General features: G+C 41.6%; 3 protein-coding genes across 3 annotated transcripts in view; all 3 read left to right on the forward strand.

The window, feature by feature from the left end:
• The window catches only part of nbeaa (neurobeachin a), a 218983-nt gene that overhangs the window by 96586 nt on the left and 102397 nt on the right, over positions 1 to 20000 (forward strand). The window contains exons 7-8 of the mRNA XM_063203099.1: positions 2208 to 2327; positions 16660 to 16806. Of these exons, the coding sequence (XP_063059169.1) occupies positions 2208 to 2327; positions 16660 to 16806 (267 nt within the window). The remainder of the gene's footprint in view (positions 1 to 2207; positions 2328 to 16659; positions 16807 to 20000) is intronic.
• Positions 4913 to 7997, forward strand: LOC134452038 (hemagglutinin/amebocyte aggregation factor-like). Its single transcript, XM_063202420.1, has 5 exons — positions 4913 to 5023; positions 5139 to 5217; positions 5691 to 5879; positions 6769 to 6921; positions 7884 to 7997. The coding sequence occupies exons 1-5, from the start codon at positions 4966 to 4968 to the stop codon at positions 7924 to 7926; spliced, it is 522 nt and encodes a 173-aa protein (XP_063058490.1). The 5' UTR covers positions 4913 to 4965; the 3' UTR covers positions 7927 to 7997.
• On the forward strand, positions 12602 to 14356 carry LOC134453275 (hemagglutinin/amebocyte aggregation factor-like). Its single transcript, XM_063204150.1, has 5 exons — positions 12602 to 12659; positions 12774 to 12852; positions 13318 to 13506; positions 13981 to 14133; positions 14266 to 14356. Exons 1-5 carry the CDS (start codon positions 12602 to 12604, stop codon positions 14306 to 14308), a joined length of 522 nt encoding a protein of 173 aa, XP_063060220.1. The 3' UTR covers positions 14309 to 14356.

The following is a 20000-nucleotide window of genomic DNA, read 5'->3' on the forward strand; positions in this document are numbered from 1 at the left end:
CTTTTCCCAAAAAGGGTCACACCACCAGCGTTGAAAGAGCTAAAACGCTGCTGACTCCTGCCTGGAAAGCACAGGTCAGGGGCGTTGAACGAGGCAAAAGATTCAACCTGAAGCGTTCGACCAAGAATCTCGACCAACCGAAGCTCGTGTTTAGAAAAAAGTGAACATTCCATTGGCTGCCGCCTGCTGCTGCCGAGTTCATTACATATTTTTAGATGAAGTTCAATTTTTGACGCTCTCGGCTTTTGATGCTTTTGACTCTAGACACGCTTTGCGGCTTTTAACGCTTCTGCCGCCTGCTCTCCCATACACAGTCAATTACTTCCGCATCCTTCCACGCGTTCAACGCTGGCGGTGTGACCGCGCGGTTAGGCTGAAATGGGTTACCGTTGCTGCCCCCTGCCAGGCTAATGCTGAATGTGTGTGTATTGCCTTGGAGTGAACTCCACTGCTTCAATAATTATCCTTCAACAGAAACAGCTTCAGTCTCCCTCTCTCTCCCTCCCTCTCTCTCCCTCCCTCCCTCTCTCTCTCTCTCTCTCTCTCTCTCTCTCTCTCTCTCTCTCTCTCCCTCTCTCTCCCTCTCTCTCTATCTCTCTCCCTCTCTCTTTCTCTCTCTCTCTCTCTCTCTCTCTCTCTCTCTCTCTCTCTGTTCACTTTTGTAAGAGAATGCAGTGCACGATACAGCATTGTTCTGGCATAGACTCTCCTATACAGTATGTGCACTGTATACTGCAGCTATGCTAAAGCCAGCATGTACAAGGAGGGAGGTGTATTGGGCATGGGGTGAGATGCTTATCTCAGTTCCTTCACACTGCAGTTGGTCTTTGCAAATGCTGGCTTTCCCATAGCAGCAGTTTAAAGAGGCAGTCATGGGTAAGCGGTTAGGGCATCAGACTTGTAGCGCAAAGGTTGCCAGTTCAATTCCCAACCTACCAGGGGGGCTACCCCCTAGCACAGGTGAGGCATAAATGCAAAAATCACTTGTGTGCTGTGGAGTGCTGTGTCACAATGAGAATGGGAGTTGGAGTTGCCCAGTTGGGCTTTCACTTTTTCACTCTCACTAAAGCAAATGTTGAAATACAAAGAGGGAGAGTGAGAGTGAAAGTGAGAGGTGAGGTATTCTTTTTTTGTGGCAACTCTCCATCTATCGAATCTTTCCCTTGAGAGACTCATTCCCATCTCCTACATTGACCTTTTCTCTCCTGAATTACTTAACATCTAAAATATCTCTCATTCCCTTCACTTTTCCACACTTTTATTTAAGGGGTGGCTCTGAGGCTAATGCTTTTAATTCAAGAAGACACAAATTCTGAGTGGCACAAGTGCTTTTGTGTCCTACATGTGGTTTAGTATTTTCAACAAAATGGTTAGAAATGGTTATGTTTTCAGAAAGATTTTTTTTCACTACACTTTCATCTTTTTCATGACATTTCATGAAGAATAATAACAGCTTGGTCAGTTCTGCTCAGCCATTTTAGCCACTTAGCCACGGAAATCACAGCACTTTAGGTGGCGGCTAACCAGCAAAGTGCACATTTACATGTAAAACCAGCCGTTCGCTGGAGAAATAATTTGGTCCACTGCAGCTGCTTCCCATCCTGAAAATTGGATGGACTGACTGAGCTGCTGTGATTCCAGTAGCCTCACAAGTAGCCGAGACGACAAGCCTGTTCTGCGCTGTCCCCGATTTAAAGATTTAGTGACAATGACGACCGTTAGGCCATCCAACACCATCGGTGTGATGGAGCACATGCAATGTTAACCACTTCTTATGGCATGGTCCGGGCTTATCATTTATTCTTAATGTAATCCGGGGGCTCTCTCGGCTGCTATAGCAGCTGAGTCACTATGGCTCTGAACATCCGTCTGGATGAATGTGCCCGTAGCTCCAGTTCTGATGTATAAAACGGAGATTGCACTGGCTCTGACAGAGCAGTACAACTCTGATCACGTTAAAAGCATTTCTAAATCAATGCATTATACGTGTTATGGTTTAAGTACCGCATCATGACTTTTTTATTCATTGCTTGCTTTTATCATAGGTAAGGATTACGGAAAAGCTGTTTTACATACGTAGCTCTATTTTTTATTTAAACATTCTCAACATTCCCAGACTTCTCTTATTGTGATTCGTTTTGGTTTGTTGAAGCCGAGGCGGTTTGACTCAGTTGTGTTTCCCTTTCTGTGTCCTTGTTTTCCCACAGTGGTACATGATCAGCATCGTCCACATCTACAACCGCTGGAGGAACAGCGAGATCCGTTGCTACGTCAACGGCCAGCTGGTCTCCTACGGCGACATGGCCTGGCATGTCAATACCAACGATGTGAGTAGGAGCAGTCTTGTCATAGCCATGCCTCAACTCGCCCTCTCTCTCATTCTCTCTCTCTCTCTCCCTCTCTTTCTCTCTCTCTTTATCCCTCTCTCTCTCTTTCTCTCTCCCTCTCTCTCTCTTTCTCTCTCCCTCTCCCTCTCTCTCTCTTTCTCTCTCCCTCTCCCTCTCTCCCGCTCCCTCTCTCTCTCTCTCTCTCTCTCTCTCTCGCTCTCTCTCTCACACACACACACACACACACACACACACACACACACACACACACACACACACACACACACACACACACACACACACACACACACACGTTTTGGAGTTCTATCCATATTTATATTTATCCATATTTATCCATTATCACCCTGTGGTGTTCCACTTAAAATGAACTCATTGCAAAAAATAATCTCTCTCTCTTGTGACTCAGAGAAAATGGGTCTCTCTATTGACGTCTTGAAAAAGTGGTGTTACTTTTTTTCCTATAATGGTACCCACTGCCATTTTACGTGGACCTGGGCTGCATTTTTGCATTGCATTGTTGCTAACTACGATAAGTTAGCAACTTACTTGGTTCCAATGCAATTTCCCATTTGGGACATACCAAGCTGCTAACTGGTCAGCAACAATGCTTTTGAGAAATGAGTATCTGGAACTTGACAGGTTTTGCTAAGGCGAACATGACACAATAGATACAGTTTGGGAAGTGATTAGGCACACAGGTTTTTTCTGTGTTTCTAGCCAGAAATCAATTGGACTCAAACTGTGATTGTAAAATAAAAATCAGTAAGAGTAGGTCTACAATTTACGTAATGCATGAAAACTATATATGAAGTGTTAAAATAGCTAGTATATGTGCTTTTTGAACAGAGATGTTTGACAACAAAGATGAACAGGAGATGTTTGATAGCGTGCATTCACACCTCACAACATCACATGGCATGTTTGGTCCATCATTGAACCAGTATGACATTTTCTGTCAACACTTGTCATGAAATATAACAATCATCAGTTTATTGCTTCTCACACATTTCAATCGCACATGGGTTTATTTATTTCCATTTTTATTCCCTTGTATTTCATCTAATGGTTCACGACCACATGCAACCACTTATGAACCTAGGAACTATTGCAAATATTTGCCCTGGTTTTGACTGGCAAAAAATGTGTCGAAGTAGCCCTAAAGACCACTACTCTTTGTTTTCTTTTGTCATTTCAGTCTGAATGGTCTAATTTTTGTAAGTAGTTTTGTGGCTTTTATAACAGCACAAGCTGTCTAGCAATTTTTAAAAAACCCAATATCACATAATATACCTATATATACAAAATACTGTATCATGCACACTATGTAATATTTCATGCTCTACCAGGGCTGGATATAGTATTGCTCTTGACCTATGCATATTTTATGCATTAGGCTGGTATAGCGATACGTAATGGGGGAGAGTGGGGTTGGGGAGCTTGAAGAGTTACACTTAAAGTCATTGCAGTGAGTTCTGTGAAAGAGACTTTTTTCCATATTGTTGTGGTTCTTCAACTTACTTTAAAGTGACCTCAGCTCAAGTCAAGTGTACTTTATTGTCAAAAATCTATGTAACAAGGTTAGCAGAGATATTTAAAATTGTTTTTGACTATTCTCCATTTTGCAGTTAAACTAAACATGTACTGTAGATAAGACATTGATCCTAAAGCATGCACATGCACACACACACACACACACACACACACACACACACACACACACACACACACACACACACACACACACACACACACACACACACACACACACACACACACACACACACACACACACACACACACACACACACACACACCTTCACATTTCACATCTAACTCCATAGACCTCCCATTACCCATTATTCATTTATTTTGGCAGTGCCTTAATATAAACTTTTCCCCACTGTTACATCTCCAAGGACACACAGCTGAGCTTATTCCCACACATTATCAGTACCCAGCATAGCTGTGAATGATTAACATATTAGAAATCACAGAGGGTAACAGATGTGATGTATTAAGCTTTAACATTTAAACAAAAAAAAAAATGAATTAGGCTATTTCTCGTGAAATGCAGTATTCTGTTCTCCCGTCATAGCTGCTATAATTGTCAATGTCTGAATTAATTTGTTTGATGCCAAGAGTTAACTGACACATTCACAGCACCACATTCAGTGTTGGTCAGGGCCGGCCTGAGGCATAAGCCAACTGTGCGATGGCTTAGGGCCCCATGCCACCAGGGGCCCCCGTAAGCAGCAAAGTTCCAAGAAGAAATTAACTTGTGCACAACCTACAGGCAGCCTACCTATGTCTTTAGCTCATACCCCTCACTTGTACAAGTAAATGAAGCTTATGAAGCATCTGATGCTGAGTAGGTGTAGGTATGGGGGCCCCAGATGAAATTTTGCTTAGGGCCCCAGAAAGGCTTGGGCCATCCCTGGTGTTGGCAGTATGCTGTTGATAAGTTCACCATCACAAATACCTAGGTGTTTGTGAGTCAGACAAACACCTGCTCAAACCGGTTTCAATTTCCAAGAAGATGACCCAGAGTGAGGCCTTTAAAAGGTGCAGCAAATCTCCATCGACCTCAACAACTTGACTTTGCGATCACGACACAGCCATGGGGATCATTCAGATCCTTTTCTTGTTCATTGCGCCGCTTCTGATTGAAGCCAAAGGTACAGTAAATATGGTCCGGGGATATTTTCAAATTCAGGAATTTTAGAAATATTTCTGTGATACTGAAGAACATTTCATTTAATTTATTGTTGTTTGTTTTTTTTTGCAATGCAGATCTGCGCTGGCAGAATAGCTTTGATGAGGCATTGTTCTTCCACTGTCCCACCCTTGAATCCATTTCTTATATCATGAGGTAACAAGCAATATTTGATCATTTATTTAATAGTCCATAATCCATAATATGCTCATATTGTGTAGAAGAGGCATGCTTTAAAAAAGACTTCACATTTCTACTGTACATCAGGAATGTAACACCATATGTGCTTTATGATAGTACATGAAAGCGATGATGAGACCTGTTGTCCTGCTTATTCCAGGATTAACACTCGTTCTTAGGTTAATTGATAACTTAATTTTCTTTTTAGCACCGAAAATCTTCATCGTTTTGAATATTTAGTTGTTAGCTAGCCATTTCAATATTGTGTCCAGCCAAGCTGAACAATTTTCAGATGGAATATTGTTTTTTTTTAAGTTGTCTGCTCATTGCTGGTCATAGACAGTCCAAACCATATCTTATGGTGTATTGTTGTTCCTGGTGGGGCTCTAAATACCCTGTAAATACTACATGCTCTGTAACTTTGCCGGTTCCTCTTATGTGTTTTTCAGTGAGCATAACAATCATCATGAAGACCGTTTGTGGGATTTCCATTGTCAAAAAACGTTCACACAGACCCCAAGCTGTTTCACAACAAACTGGGTAAATGACTTTGATGACCCTCTGGACTTCCAGTGTCCTAGCAACAGTGTGATTACTGGCATGGAGAGTTACCATGACAACCGTCATGAGGACAGAAGGTACAGTACTTTATGGATTCAATTAAACATTTTCAATTTTCACATTGGAATAATAAGGTGCCGTTTATACAAGTAAAATTGCGAGGGAAAGCGACAAGATATTTTATCAGAAGTGCCTTTTATTTACACGGCTATCGGGGCCTTAAAACCCGAAAATCTGATATGAAGACCTCTTTCAAAGTTTTGAAGATGACCCAGGTTGTATCTAGCCTGGCTCTCACGCAGACCCTTCGTGCATTTCCGCTCAACTTCCTGAGCTTGCATGAGGGTCTGGAAATCTTAGATGAGCCTGAACGGAATCAGAAATTTCACAACCTGTCCAATCAGAATCGCGGGGCGGGATCGCAAGGCGAGGTATATACAAGTCAGTGGTTGAAGTAGTATGTGATTAAAAAAAAGCCTGGTGAATTCTCCAATCAGGTTTAAGCTGTTTTGAACACACCCACGCCTTTCCAGAGCTACACGATTGACAAAGTTCCAGATGGTTGGTAACAACCATTGAAAATGTAAAGACAAAATGCCACTTTTGTGCCTTCAGTTTTTATCATCTCCATATAAACATAGCCAAAGATGTTAGCAGGGAAGAGAATAATGAATATAGGCATGCAATGTAGTAATTAGTTTCATACTCAATTTTAAAGGCTTCTAATTCGAGACTGGTTATCGGATATACAAATAGTATTTCATATGGAAAAGCTGGAGCTACAATTTCCATTTGTGCATCCACATATCTCATTATTATCAGTTAACATAATCTACTTTGTGGTTTATACTTCTTGCAGTCTACAGGTCATTGTTTTGTTGATCTCCAGGCTCATTATGAATTAGAATAATCATAATCATAATTTACACATAGAATGTACTGATTTGTTTGTGTTAATTATGACAGATGGAAATTCACATGCTGCAATGCCAATTACTTCTGCACTGGTAACTGTGAGTGGAGTGGTTACGTTAATGATTTCGACGCAATCATCAGCTGGGGTGTCCCTTCTGGTCACTACCTAGCCGGAGTCTCCAGCTACCATGAGAACCATCATGAGTAAGTATCTCATCCATAGCTGGATTGGTCATATGGAATACAGGGCATTTGTCCAGTGGACTGTTGATGATTCTGGCCTGGTCGTTCCCTCAATATAGTGGTATCAGTTCTCATGCCACTACAGCTGACCTCTCAGAGTCAGATTTAAATATTCATTTTGGCTGTTGTGGTCAAGATAGCTCGTAATAGATGACTGGAAATTATGCCACAGGCTTCATTGTCTCTCTTAATACCTGGTTGACCGGTCTTGTCTGAAAATGCCTGGTCTGACTTTTTTTGTTCCTGTCCAGCCCTGATCTCATCCACTGCTCATAGTAGGGAAGCACGATGTGGAAAAATTATTAATCACAATTATTAAACAACAATAAACAACTGAATTTTGTGCAGAGTGTTATTTAGAAATGAAACATTACCAATAATGTGTTATATAAGGTATGAACAAAGGAAAACTAAATTGTAATAATTATGTAAAAGGCAATAGCATGAAGCTTGGACGGGCCTACAGATTTTTGGCCAGAAACACCAACCAGCCAGCATGTTCTGGCTTCAAGAACGCTCAAAGGCAGGAAGTCAATATACTGACCCTTGTGCGATCATGATTAAATCATTATTTTCATTTTTTTGGGGAGCCAAAATGGCGATTTTCAATTCATTTTGATTAATTGTGCAGCCCTAGCTCATAGAATAAAATGTATAGTACTTATTATATACCATGAGTTGGTTCAACTGGGGGGAGCTTAAACAGAAATCCTCTAACAGAGTGGAATGGTGGTTGTTTGACAACGGCCTCTTCACCCACAAGGTCAAAGGTGCACACAGTTAAGGGCTTACACAATGATGTTTCTTGAAATTCTTAAAATAAAACATTCTGCCTTTTGTGTTAACTGTCGGAATATCTGTAAATACATAAAATGCATTGTGTGTTAACATTTTTGTGTGTTTGTGTGTGTGTTTTTCCCCAGGGATAGACGCTGGAAATACCTGACTTGCAAGAATACTTGCTGATTTTTTTTCTCATTGCTTATAGTACTTCTGCTATAGGCCTGAAAATAAAGATTTCTCAAGTTTGTGCAGCAACGAATAACTGTGTGCTGTGTCCTTGTGAACTGAACCATAAAAGGCAGTGGCAAAAAAGAGTCATCATCTACAGAGAACAACCAACTTGTGTTGTTTAAATATTGACAGAATAGAGCCCAAAATAACCATTGACAGTTGTCAATATACAGATGAATACAGCAGTATTTATCTTCCAAATAGTGCCGCTTTAAGTTGCCAGTTGGACATTCATTTTTTCTCTAAGGAGCCATAAGATGATCATATTTAACCAGAGATCTCAAAAGTAAAAGTTTGTATTAAAAAACGGGGGCGCTGTGGCCATAGAACTACAAGAACATAGCTGCTGATAGTGCAGACTTAGACATGGTTGCTTCCGCGTATATTTTTCACAAGGCAAAAGCTCATTGAATTGGTGTTGCATAAAAAGTTAGGTCAGTTAGGCCTATGGGGAGTAATCAGCTGACAGGAACGAAATATTTTTTTGTTCTAACCGGTTCGGGAACGTCAATTTATTGGTGGAACTCATAACCGGAAACGTTATAATTCCGTTTCTGTTCGGAACGAAACGTTTGGAAAAAAACTAGAAATGCATTCTCACAGAAAATGCTGGAAGCGGGCTTGCCTTTTGGGGCAGAGATGAAACAAAGTACTATTGAGAAAACAAAGCTAAAAGAAATCTTGGAAAAACTCCATCCACCCAGTCAGAAGTTATGGGCCAAACAATTCAGCCATCTTGGATTCAGCCATCTTGAAAGTGTTGTAGCTCTGCGTTTTGGGGATATACTAAATGACATACATGGTATTTTAAGTTGGCTAAGGAACACTGCATATGATATCATTTTGAAAATCAACATGGCTTCGAGCGGGATTAGAACTCACAACCTCCATATCTGTAATCCAACCCCTTTGCCATTGATATTAAATGACATTATATTGACATGATATTTGACATGATATTTGAAGTTGGCTAAGGAACACTGCATATGATATCATTTTGAAAATCAACATGGCTTCGACTGGGGTTCGAACCTCCAACCCCCATATCCCTAATTCAGCACATTTGCCATTCATACTAAATGACATACATGGCATTTTAAGTTGGCCAAGGAACACTGCATATGATATAATTTTGAAAGTCAACATGGCTTTGACTGGGATTTGAACTCCCAACTTCCATATCTGTAATCCAGCACATTTGCCATGCATACTAAATGACATACATGGCATTTTAGGTTGGTCAAGGAACACTGCATATGATATAATTTTGAAAATCAACATGGCTTTGACTGGGTTTCGAACCCCCAACCTCAATATCTGTAATTCAGCACATTTGCCATCCATACTAAATGATATACATGGCATTTTAAGTCGGCCAAGGAACGCTGCATATGATATAATTTAGAAAATCAACATGGCTTCGAGCGGGATTAGAACTCACAACCTCCATATCTGTAATCCAACCCCTTTGCCATTGATATTAAATGACATACAATACATGATATTTGAAGTTGGCTAAGGAACACTGCATATGATATCATTTTGAAAATCAACATGGCTTCGACTGGGGTTCGAACCTCCAACCCCCATATCACTAATTCAGCACATTTGCCATTCATACTAAATGACATACATGGCATTTTAAGTTGGCCAAGGAACACTGCATATGATATAATTTTGAAAGTCAACATGGCTTTGACTGGGATTCGAACCCCCAACCTCCATATCTGTAATCCAGCACATTTGCCATGCATACTAAATGACATACATGGCATTTTAAGTTGGCCAAGGAACACTGCATATGATGTAATTTTGAAAATCAACATGGCTTTGACTGGGTTTCGAACTCCCAACCTCAATATCTGTAATTCAGCACATTTGCCGTCCATACTAAATGATATACATGGCATTTTAAGTCGGCCAAGGAACGCTGCATATGATATAATTTAGAAAATCAACATGGCTTCGGATGGGTTTCGAACCCTCAACCTCCATATCTCTAATGCAGCAGCATGCATTACCACTAAGCCAAGCAGCTAATTGTCATGCATAGTCCAGCAAGACTATATTACATTGCATTGCAGAGCTGAACAATAGACTTCTAGAATGCTTGCTCGCACCTGCTCGTTAAGAATGGAATCTTGAGACAGTGACAGTTGAAATGGAATCCTTCACTGGCTGCACCTGTTGTGATTGACTGAAAAGACAGTTAGTATTGAGCTCTAAACTGGGGAGAAAATGAGAATGAGTTTTTTTTGTCTTTACAACATCGTTGTAAAAAAAACTAAAAGGAGTTGGCACGTGTCCTTTTCACAGATCGGAGTCATGCTTGTGATCTCTCTAACAGTCTTTGAATGAAGTTTATAGGTTAAATTTTTCAGGCACAAATGGACCTCCGTGTGGGACATGCGCTGATCTCTTGAAAAATGCCCTTTTCGAAAGACTGGGATTCTCCATAGAGCCAGGCCTGTTTTTTTTTACAAACCTGCCATTTAAAAAGTATTGGGATTTGGGAGATGAAACTTTGACAATTTGGAGACATCCCATAGAGCTCGCTAACAACGCGTCAACTAAACTTCTAGGTGAAAGTGTTGATGTTTTATGACCGAAAAAGCCTCCTACACTCTAATCTCTAGAGTGGCGGAACCTTGGTTCATGGAGGTTCCACCACTGTTTCCAATGGGGACCCAGGCTTTAACAAAATCGCCAAAAACGGGAAAACGACAAGAGACACGGAGAAGCCTATAACTATACGCGATCTCCAAGCCGAGCCGGTCGTTTTAGTGTTTGAACGGTGTCTCTATCTCGAAAGGCCTAGGAGGAGATCCATTTTCTATTTTACTGCTGCCCTGCACAAGACCAATAATAAGAAACAGGACTTAGAGATTACTATAAACGGGCCTTGCTCTGCAAGGGCCATGATCTGCATGGTCCTTGCTCCGCAAGCCCGCTTAATAACGGTTCAAAGCCCTGCGTGTAACACACTAAAGAAATAAGACCTCTTCCTCTTTCTTCTTCTTCTTCTTCTTCTTCTTCTTCTTCTTCTTCTTCTTCTTCTTCTTCTTCTTCTTCTTCTTCTTCTTCAAATGAACCATCAACGGTGGTCATTACACTTTTTGCTGTTTTTTGCACATTATTGCCTACAAAAGTATTTATCGTTCAAAAGGTTGAAGTTGCCTATTTGCCAATGTTTGCATGAGTTGCCAGTGAGATATTAATTTCTTCCTCAAGAGCCATAAAAATTACAATCCATAGTGGGGAAAATATTAGATTTTATTATTTTATTCCTCATTGCGTCCTTGACCACTAGAATCAGGTTAAAACATTTCCACTAGTGAGAATGTGTACTTCATGAAGGAATTTCTCGAATGTCTCAAGAACTGGGAATATGATTGGCATGAGACCAAACATGTATGAAATACAGCAGTTTTAAGGCATCGATGGATTTGTGTAATAACACCAGAGTTTCTAAGTTTCTCCTCAAATTTCTTGCAGACGAATCAAATGACATCCTATATCCATGTATCTGTGATCTCAGGAGTGGCTTGACAGCATTACAGTTTTCTTGTATGATGGTGATAGCAGTACATTACATTACATTACATTGTATTTGGCAGGCGCCTTATAACCAAATTGACTTTCAAAAGAAGACATAAATTAGCCAACATCACTAGCAGATACGTAGTGCACAGGAAATATACAGAACAACAAGTGCAGATGCAAAAAAGCGTTAGTTAGGTTTTTTATTTTATTATTTATTTATTTGTTAAATTTCATAGTACACTCTCTCTCTCTCTCTCTCTCACACACACACACACACACACACACACACACACACACACACACACACACACACACACACACACACACACACACACACACACACACACACACACACACACATACACACACATTTACATACACATCATGTCAAGAGTCTGGCCTGGGGCTAGGGCACCTCAAACATTAGTCTAGTAGATACTCACGAAAGAGGAGAGTCTTTACTTGCTTCTTGAAGGCTACATGAGATGTGCTTAGTCTTGCTGCCTCTGGGAGACTGTTCCACCACTTGGGTACAACATCGGAGAACAGTCTTGACTGGGAGTACCTAGAGCGACTGGATGGCAGAGCCAAACGGCTTGTGCTGGAGGAGCGCAGTTCTCTTCCAGTAAGATAGTAAGTCCTTCTGATAAGCTGGGGCCGTTCCTGCAATAGTTTTGTAGGCAAGGGTACTTTTGGGTTGATTGAATATCAACCATGCTGCCGCATTCTGGACCATCTGCAGTGGTTTTAGCGCATAAGCAGGTAGACCTGTCATGAGTGAGTTGCAGTAAGTCAAAGCGGGACAGGACCGTGGCCTGAACCAGTCGTTGTGTAGAATATTGGGTCAGCACAGGTCTGATTTTCTGCACGTTGGACATCTGGAATCGACAGGTCCGGGTGACTGAGTTGATGTAGTTGGAGCATGATAGTAGATTGTACCGTTGCTATCATGAGTACATGGGGACTCAGGGACACAGCTGTTTGTTTTCAACAAGATAACCTGAAACAACCTATAGGAAGTCCTATAAATTGCCTATGGAGAAGGAGGACACCAGCTAATCGTCTCAGTTCTCACCACACAGCCATGAAGACCATTCAAATCCTCTTCTTGTTCATTGCCTCTGTTTTGGTTGATGCACAAGGTAAGCATAGTACAGCATTGTCTTAATAAGAATAAAATTAGCAGTAATCTGAACAATATTTTGTGTGTGTTATACTGTATCTATTTTTTTAAATATAATTTTTTTGTAATGCAGATCTGCGCTGGCAGAATGAGTATGACCAGGTTTTGAACTTCACCTGCCCCAGCTCTGACTCCATTTCATATATCATGAGGTAGAAATCCTGCTTTGATCATCATCATAATCATGCATTATGCTTATTATACTTGTCTGGGTCTAAATGAAAAAATCTTTGGTTGTTTGGCTTTCTGTTAATATCAGTAAGTCCATTTTCCTGTTTGTACCATAGCTAGCATACTCATATGTTTATCATACACTAAATGTCATGTTCTATTTTCTAAAACAGACTTGTACAGTGTAAACAACTACTTCTTTAAAAAAAGATGAGCCTTTTTACTTTTCTGTATGGACACCAAGTACTAATTCCAACCTGGCCATTGCTTTGGCCAAAAACAAAGTCCCTAGTTAGCCCCATACCTTTGGTGGTCAGGCTAGCCATGTAAGTGTTCTGTCTAATTAATACTAACTAGCCCTAGCTGAAAATAATATCAGATGCATTGCTACTGGCACGTTTTAGGTGAATGTGTCAGTCTGTTCATTTCCTCTTATCTGTTGTCAGTCAGCATAATAACCATCATGAGGACCGGCTGTGGGATTTCCATTGCCAACCGACGTTCACAGAGGAACCAGAGTGCTTTACAACTGACTGGGTGAACGACTTTGATGAGGAACTGGACTTCAAGTGCCTATCCAACTATGTCATGACTGGCATGCATAGTTATCATGAGAACTACCATGAGGACAGAAGGTAATGTGTTTATTTCTGTTTTCATCAAGGTCCATACATAAACACTTAGGGTTTTCTTTTGCCTTAAGACATGTAAAAGTTTTTATCTTTTACCTGACATGTTTCGACGGCGTTACCTCCGTCTACATCAGAGGGTCACTGTGATGTTGATGAGTGACGTGCTTAAAAATCAGCTGATGTTGTTGTGGAGGTGTGACCTTAAGTTAAACTGTTAGACATAATGAACCTAATACATAAGGTCCATACATGTTCTCAATGATCTAACTTAGACAAGATGATAAGCACAATTGCATGCTGCTTCACATAACTTCAGCAACAGAAGCTCTGATACAAATCTAGTGTTGACTTGTTCAAAACTTTGCTGCAAAAGTGATGTGAAGCAGCATGCAATGTTGTGTCTATTTACAGCAGTTGATGTTAGAGTTTGATTTCTTAATTTTTTTATGCTATCTGTGTTTTGATGCATTCTGACAGATGGAAGTTCACATGCTGCACCGAAAGTAACTTCTGCACCGGTGACTGCAACTGGAGTGGTTATGTTAACGATTTTGACCAATTCATGAGCTGGGCAGTTCCTGGAGATCAGTACTTGGCAGGGGCCCAAAGTTACCACGACGATCATCATGAGTAAGTATCCTATCCACCGTAAGATGGCTACCTTGTTAATAGCCTCGTAAATAGGCTGAGTATACATATACATACTGTATACTACATGTAATGTTTTCTGCTAATAACCGTTTTGTGTCTGTGTGTTTGCAGGGATAGACAGTGGCAGTATCTGACTTGCAGCAAAAAATGCTGATACCTTCCTTGATGTGGACACAACCTCTGCCTGAAAATAAAGACTCATTGGTGCTGCAATGGACACTTGTGTGTTGTTTTGTCATTAACAAAGTTTGACAAAAAGGAAACTATTGTAAACTACTAAACATTTACTTAAACAGCAAAGTGCATCAACAATTGTTTATAAGTGAGCGGTTTGCTTTTTCAGTGATAGGAAATAAGCCTTGAACTTTTTTCCTGGGCAGTATTCACCACCATTCTGCACATTGTCAGTGGGCATTGTGGAATTTGGTAGATGTCCTTCTATCTAAAGCCTTTTTCAAATGTCACTAGCAACTCACTGGGCAAAGTTTTAAACCATTTCAAGGTGTTTTCGCCTGAATCAGCCTTGAATTCTAAAAAAGCACCACATTCAACAAAATACTGTACCATGTGGTGTTTACAGATTGACATGATGATGAGGTGGACCTGATCAGAATTTTAAAAGCTGAGGCATAGATGCATTATATTGTGTCTTTTTGCCTCCACGTCTCTCCAAATTCATCCCTGTGTGTCCGCTGCAGACAGTGCAGAGTTAACAACAATTGTGCACATAGTATACAGCCTGCAAAAATATGTAATAAAATACAATTCAGATAATGTAATCTGTCTCTTCTCCTTCTCTTCAATCTCCTCCTTTCCTTTCCTCTGTCTCAGCTGTGGTCACAATACAGAACGTATGATCTGATGCATAGAATATAATGGGTCTTCTTAACCTCTCCATCCCTTCCCTACCCTTTGTGTATATGTCTCTGCTGCAGCGCCACAGCAAATGCATATAATGAATATAAAACATGATGCGTGGATTAAAATGTTTCTCCTCTTCTGCATCCTGTCCTATCTATTTCCCTGATGCTGCAGGAGGCTGCTGAGTCACAATAGATGCTTAATATATAATGAATAGAAGCCACAAGGCCAATGCGTGGACTATGATGTCATCTCCCCATCTCTATCCCATCTCTTTCTTTCTATCCTCCTGTCTGTGCTGTGGAGATGTCACAACAAATACATAGCGGAACCATATAATAAAATGCATAGAGCAATCACTAATGCATATGTCTCTCTCTCTGTTACTGTCACAACAATTGCATAGGCTTTGTAATTGATATATAATATATTATAATATAATATAATATAATATGATATAATATAATATAATATAATATAATATAATATAATATAATATAATATAGTATGATATAGTATTATATAGTATTATATAATGTAATGTTGCAGTAATATAATGTACAGAATAGAGTGTCTCTTCTTTTCTCAAGTTCTTCCTTTAGATTGCTCTGTCAGTGCTGCAGAGCAGTGACAGATACATTTCCTCTCCTCCTTTCCTCTCCTCTTCTCCATCTCTGTTGGTGCTTCAGTTATGAGAAATGCATAGAGGCAATGTAATCCATAGAATAGAATACATTAAAGGGGTATGCCACTATTTTGGGGCTTACTACAGTTAAAATCGTTGGCTGGGGTTTATAATGGTGGTAAAGTGTCTTATTTTTCATGTTAAGCGTTGTCTTGCTTTAAGACAAGTTAAAAGAGGGAATATGTCGCTAAGCTAGTGAAAGTCAATGCATCCATGTAGCATTGTAGCATGCTACATGGATCCATTGACTTTCACTAGCTTAGCGACATATTCCCTCTTTTAACTTGTCTTAAAGCAAGGCAACGGCTTACATGAAAAATAAGACACTTTACCACCATTATAAACCCCAGCCAACGATTTTAACTGTAGTAAGCCCCAAAATAGTGGCATACCCCTTTAAATATGATGTGTCTACTCTCCCCCTCTTCTCTCCTCTTTTCCATCTCTCCACGTCACTGCTGCAAATACATAAAGAATAAAGAATATTATGCATTAAATCTAAGTTAATGTGTGTCTTCTCTGTCTCTCCCTCTCAAACTTTCAATCTTTCTCTGCTGCAGAGTTATGGCAGATGTTTTATTTATTTATTTATTTATTTTTAATGCATATAACACAAGGTGCTGCATATAAAGCAAAATATGCTCTCCTCTCCCCTCCTCTTCTCAGTCTCCTCTCTGTCTCTCGTTCTCCATCTCCTTCTCTTTTCTCTCTTTTTTTCCGCTGCCTAGAATTATAACAAAGACATAGAAATAGTAATAATAATAATAATAATAATAATAATAATAATAATAATAATAATAGTATTAGACCCATTATAATGAATGAATCAATAGAATATAATACATTTAATGTAATGTTTCTCATCTCCTCTTCCCCCTCTTCTCCTCTTCTCCTCTTCTCTTTCTCCTCTTCTCCCTCTTCTATCTCTTCTCCATCTCATCTCTCTCTCCACGCTGCAGAGTTATGACAAATGCTTCCTGGGTTCCTCGGAGACGGCGGACGCCAACCGGGTCTTCTGTGGCCAACTGGGGGCCGTCTACGTGTTCAGTGAGGCGCTCAACCCCGCACAGATCTTCGCCATCCACCAGCTGGGGCCTGGCTATAAGGTGTGATGCACATGGCACACACACACCCACACACACCCACACACACACACACACACACACACACACACACACACACACACACACACACACACACACACACACACACACACACACACACACACACTTGCAGACACACACCAGCACACACACACATGGAGACACACATTACACTCACATACTTAGTATATACAGTAACGGTACACACATGAATGCAAATTTACACACACACACACACACACACACACACACACACACACACACACACACACACACACACACACACACACACACACACACACACACACACACACACACACACACTTTCACATATGTATGTCTGCCAACAAAATCAAATCCCAGCTGCCCATCATCCTGACCACAGCACCACCACCACCAGCACTACCACTCTATCACCACCAAGCCTACTGACAGCTTTGGCCGGGCCCTTGAGACAAAGTCATTTAAAAGGGCCCCCACCCAGTACATACAGTATAGTGCAATGAGGACCCATTTCTGGGGCCCTGTGCTCTCCCTGGGCCCAGGACAACAGACCCATCTGTCCCCCTCTGTCGACTTCCCTGACCACCCCCACTACCACCAACCTCCCTGCCTGCCCTGCCAGGGCCCTGAGGTCCAGAAGGTGTCTGTGAAGTGTCAGAGGCGTGAGGCGCTTGCCACCTGTCCCAGCACCGTGTGCGTTCATGGATATTATCCAGACAGATTGGAAAAGGGACGGTTGTGCATTTGCAAAATGGGGGTATATGTGTAATGTCACATGGAGACATAAAATGGCATGCTGAATGCTAGCATTTTGAAAAATGATACGGGGGTCTGTAATGGTTCAGAAGGTGGTTGCAGAAGGTGGTATGTGGTTTTGCATGAACCAAATTGGGGGTAAGGGGATGATGTGGCTGCAGGCATAAAATAGAGGGGGTTTGTGGTGTCAGCCAGCGTAGACGGCATGCCCAGACCAGACCAAAAAAATGAACCCCAGAGCCGGAAGTCAGCCGCGTCCCCGCCATGAATGAGTGACAATTTGTCCTCCTTTGCCCTTTAGCATTTTTTTTTACCCGTCGCCACCTCCGTCCACCGATCTCTCCGTCCCTCTGCCTGCTCTCCAACTTGTCCACCCATCCTCTTTGACTGCCTGTCCTCTGCCATCCTCTCTGCCCTCCTTCAGTCTGTCCATTCCCTGCCATCCCCGTTCCCCACACCTGCCCACCAGCCTTTGCCATCCACTACCATCCTCTCTGCCCTTTGCCCACCCGCCTGCCTGGCGACCAGTCGTGTGGTGCAGACGGTTTCCGTAGCCTGGTGGCAGAAGGGGTGAGATGGGGGCTGGGCGTCTGGCAGTACAAGCTGCTGCTCACTGTACCCCTTTATTTTTTTTTCAGCTCTCGGCTCTCTCCAACAACCTCCAGAAAGTTCCGGAAGACACACATATGCAGTGCAAGACGTTGGCCTAGATTTTTTTTATTATTCCTTTTTTTTTTCCTTTCCCTTTTTTACAGGCGTTTCTCAAATTGGTCTGGGTTGGTGAGCTGTGAGTTGTGTGCACTTGAAACACTTCTTGGGCTTTCCCCTTCAGCTTGTAGTGACAAGGCAAGGAATATGTCACAGATAACAAGGCGGCACAGTGATGTGTGGACCAGTAGGCTGTGTCCACTGTATTAGCCGTGATTCCCATGTGCATAGATAGAGAGCTTTGTACCCTCTGTACGTTTACTGGTGCGTTGCTGCTCATCATTAATGACGAGAGCCAGTGCACATATACAGTAGAGCAGTGTTTCCCAACCAGGGGTACGTGTACCACTAGGGGTACGTGAGCACACTGCAGGGGGTACTTGGAAAAATTGAATAATGAAAAATATAATGGAGTATAGTCACATTGGGATAGACAAACAGATATAGAGCATGGGTGAGAAGGTACTCATCAAATGACAAAATGGCTCAGGGGGGTACACAAAACAAAAAAGATTGGGAAACACTGCAGTAGAGTACAAAATGGTCATGTATGTGTGGTTGCTCAATTATTTTCTGTTAACATCTCAAACAAGTTGTGGGGTAAACCACCACCACCACCACACAAAAGGCTTGCTAGCGCAGCTTGTACTCGTTATGTCTGATTTACTGTGCTGCTTGTGATCATTTTCATGTAGCCTGTTAGAAAAATGTACCCCGATGCAGCTGACACGTTGGTGTCAGACTTGTTAGTGCCTTTATGTTTCAGCAAAAAAAACCAAAAAAAAACAGAATGTCTTCATTCCCTTCATCAAACTTGCACTTCATGACTAATGCCCTGATTTTTAGGAGTTCCTCTAACTAAAGGCTGTAAAGAACACAGAGCGATAGCGAGAGGGGAGGGTGTACGAGAGGGAAGGGAGAGAGAGTGAGAAAACGACAGAGAGCAAGTGAGCAAGATGGAGGGAGAAGTTTAATTTCATGCGAACCCCCATGTCCTCCTCAACCCTCCAACTTCATTCCTAATTTGAAAAAAAAATAGCGGCTTCCCCAAAGCTGGCTGGGAGGGTGTGAGACAGGCTGCCTGATGTGCTGTGGCAGTGTCGAGGCGGAGAGGCGAAGAGGGGAGAGCGCTCTGGCGTGTAATGCTCGGATTATTAGCCAGCGTGACGTGTTGTGCCAGAGTGGAGGGCAGAAAAAAAAGCAGTAACAGTCTCGGCGCACCAAAGGGAACCAAAGCAAGAGAGCGAGAGAGCGAGTGAGCACGTCCATGGGATGTATTAAAAAATATACCGCATTAAAAATGCAACTGTTCAGCCGGCGTGAAATTCTCTGGGGATGTTTGCAATGAATTCATTCCTCTCCCGTTTTCATCTTTTCACTTTTCTCGTTCTTGGTCCTTCTCTGTCTCTATCTCTCTCATCATCTTCCTCGTCCAGTTTCACTCTGTTTTATCCTCCTCCCTTTCTTCCCTTACATCTCTCTTTCTTTCTTCTTCTTCTTCTTCTTCTTCTTCTTCTTCTTCTTCTCCCCCCCCTCTGTCTCTCTCTCTCTCTCTCTCTCTCTCTCTCTCTCTCTCTCTCTCTCTCTCTCTCTCTCTCTCTTTCTTTTTCTCTCCATACCTCACATTTAGCGGTATGCTTAAAGAGTGAACGTCAGCGTTCTGAGTGTGGACCAGAGGAGCTTCATTGATGCTTGGTGTCCTCTTGGCCTCTTCTAAAGAAGCCCAATAC

This window comes from Engraulis encrasicolus, chromosome 7 (genome assembly GCF_034702125.1).
Source record: "Engraulis encrasicolus isolate BLACKSEA-1 chromosome 7, IST_EnEncr_1.0, whole genome shotgun sequence".
NCBI classification, from domain to species: Eukaryota; Metazoa; Chordata; class Actinopteri; order Clupeiformes; family Engraulidae; genus Engraulis; species Engraulis encrasicolus.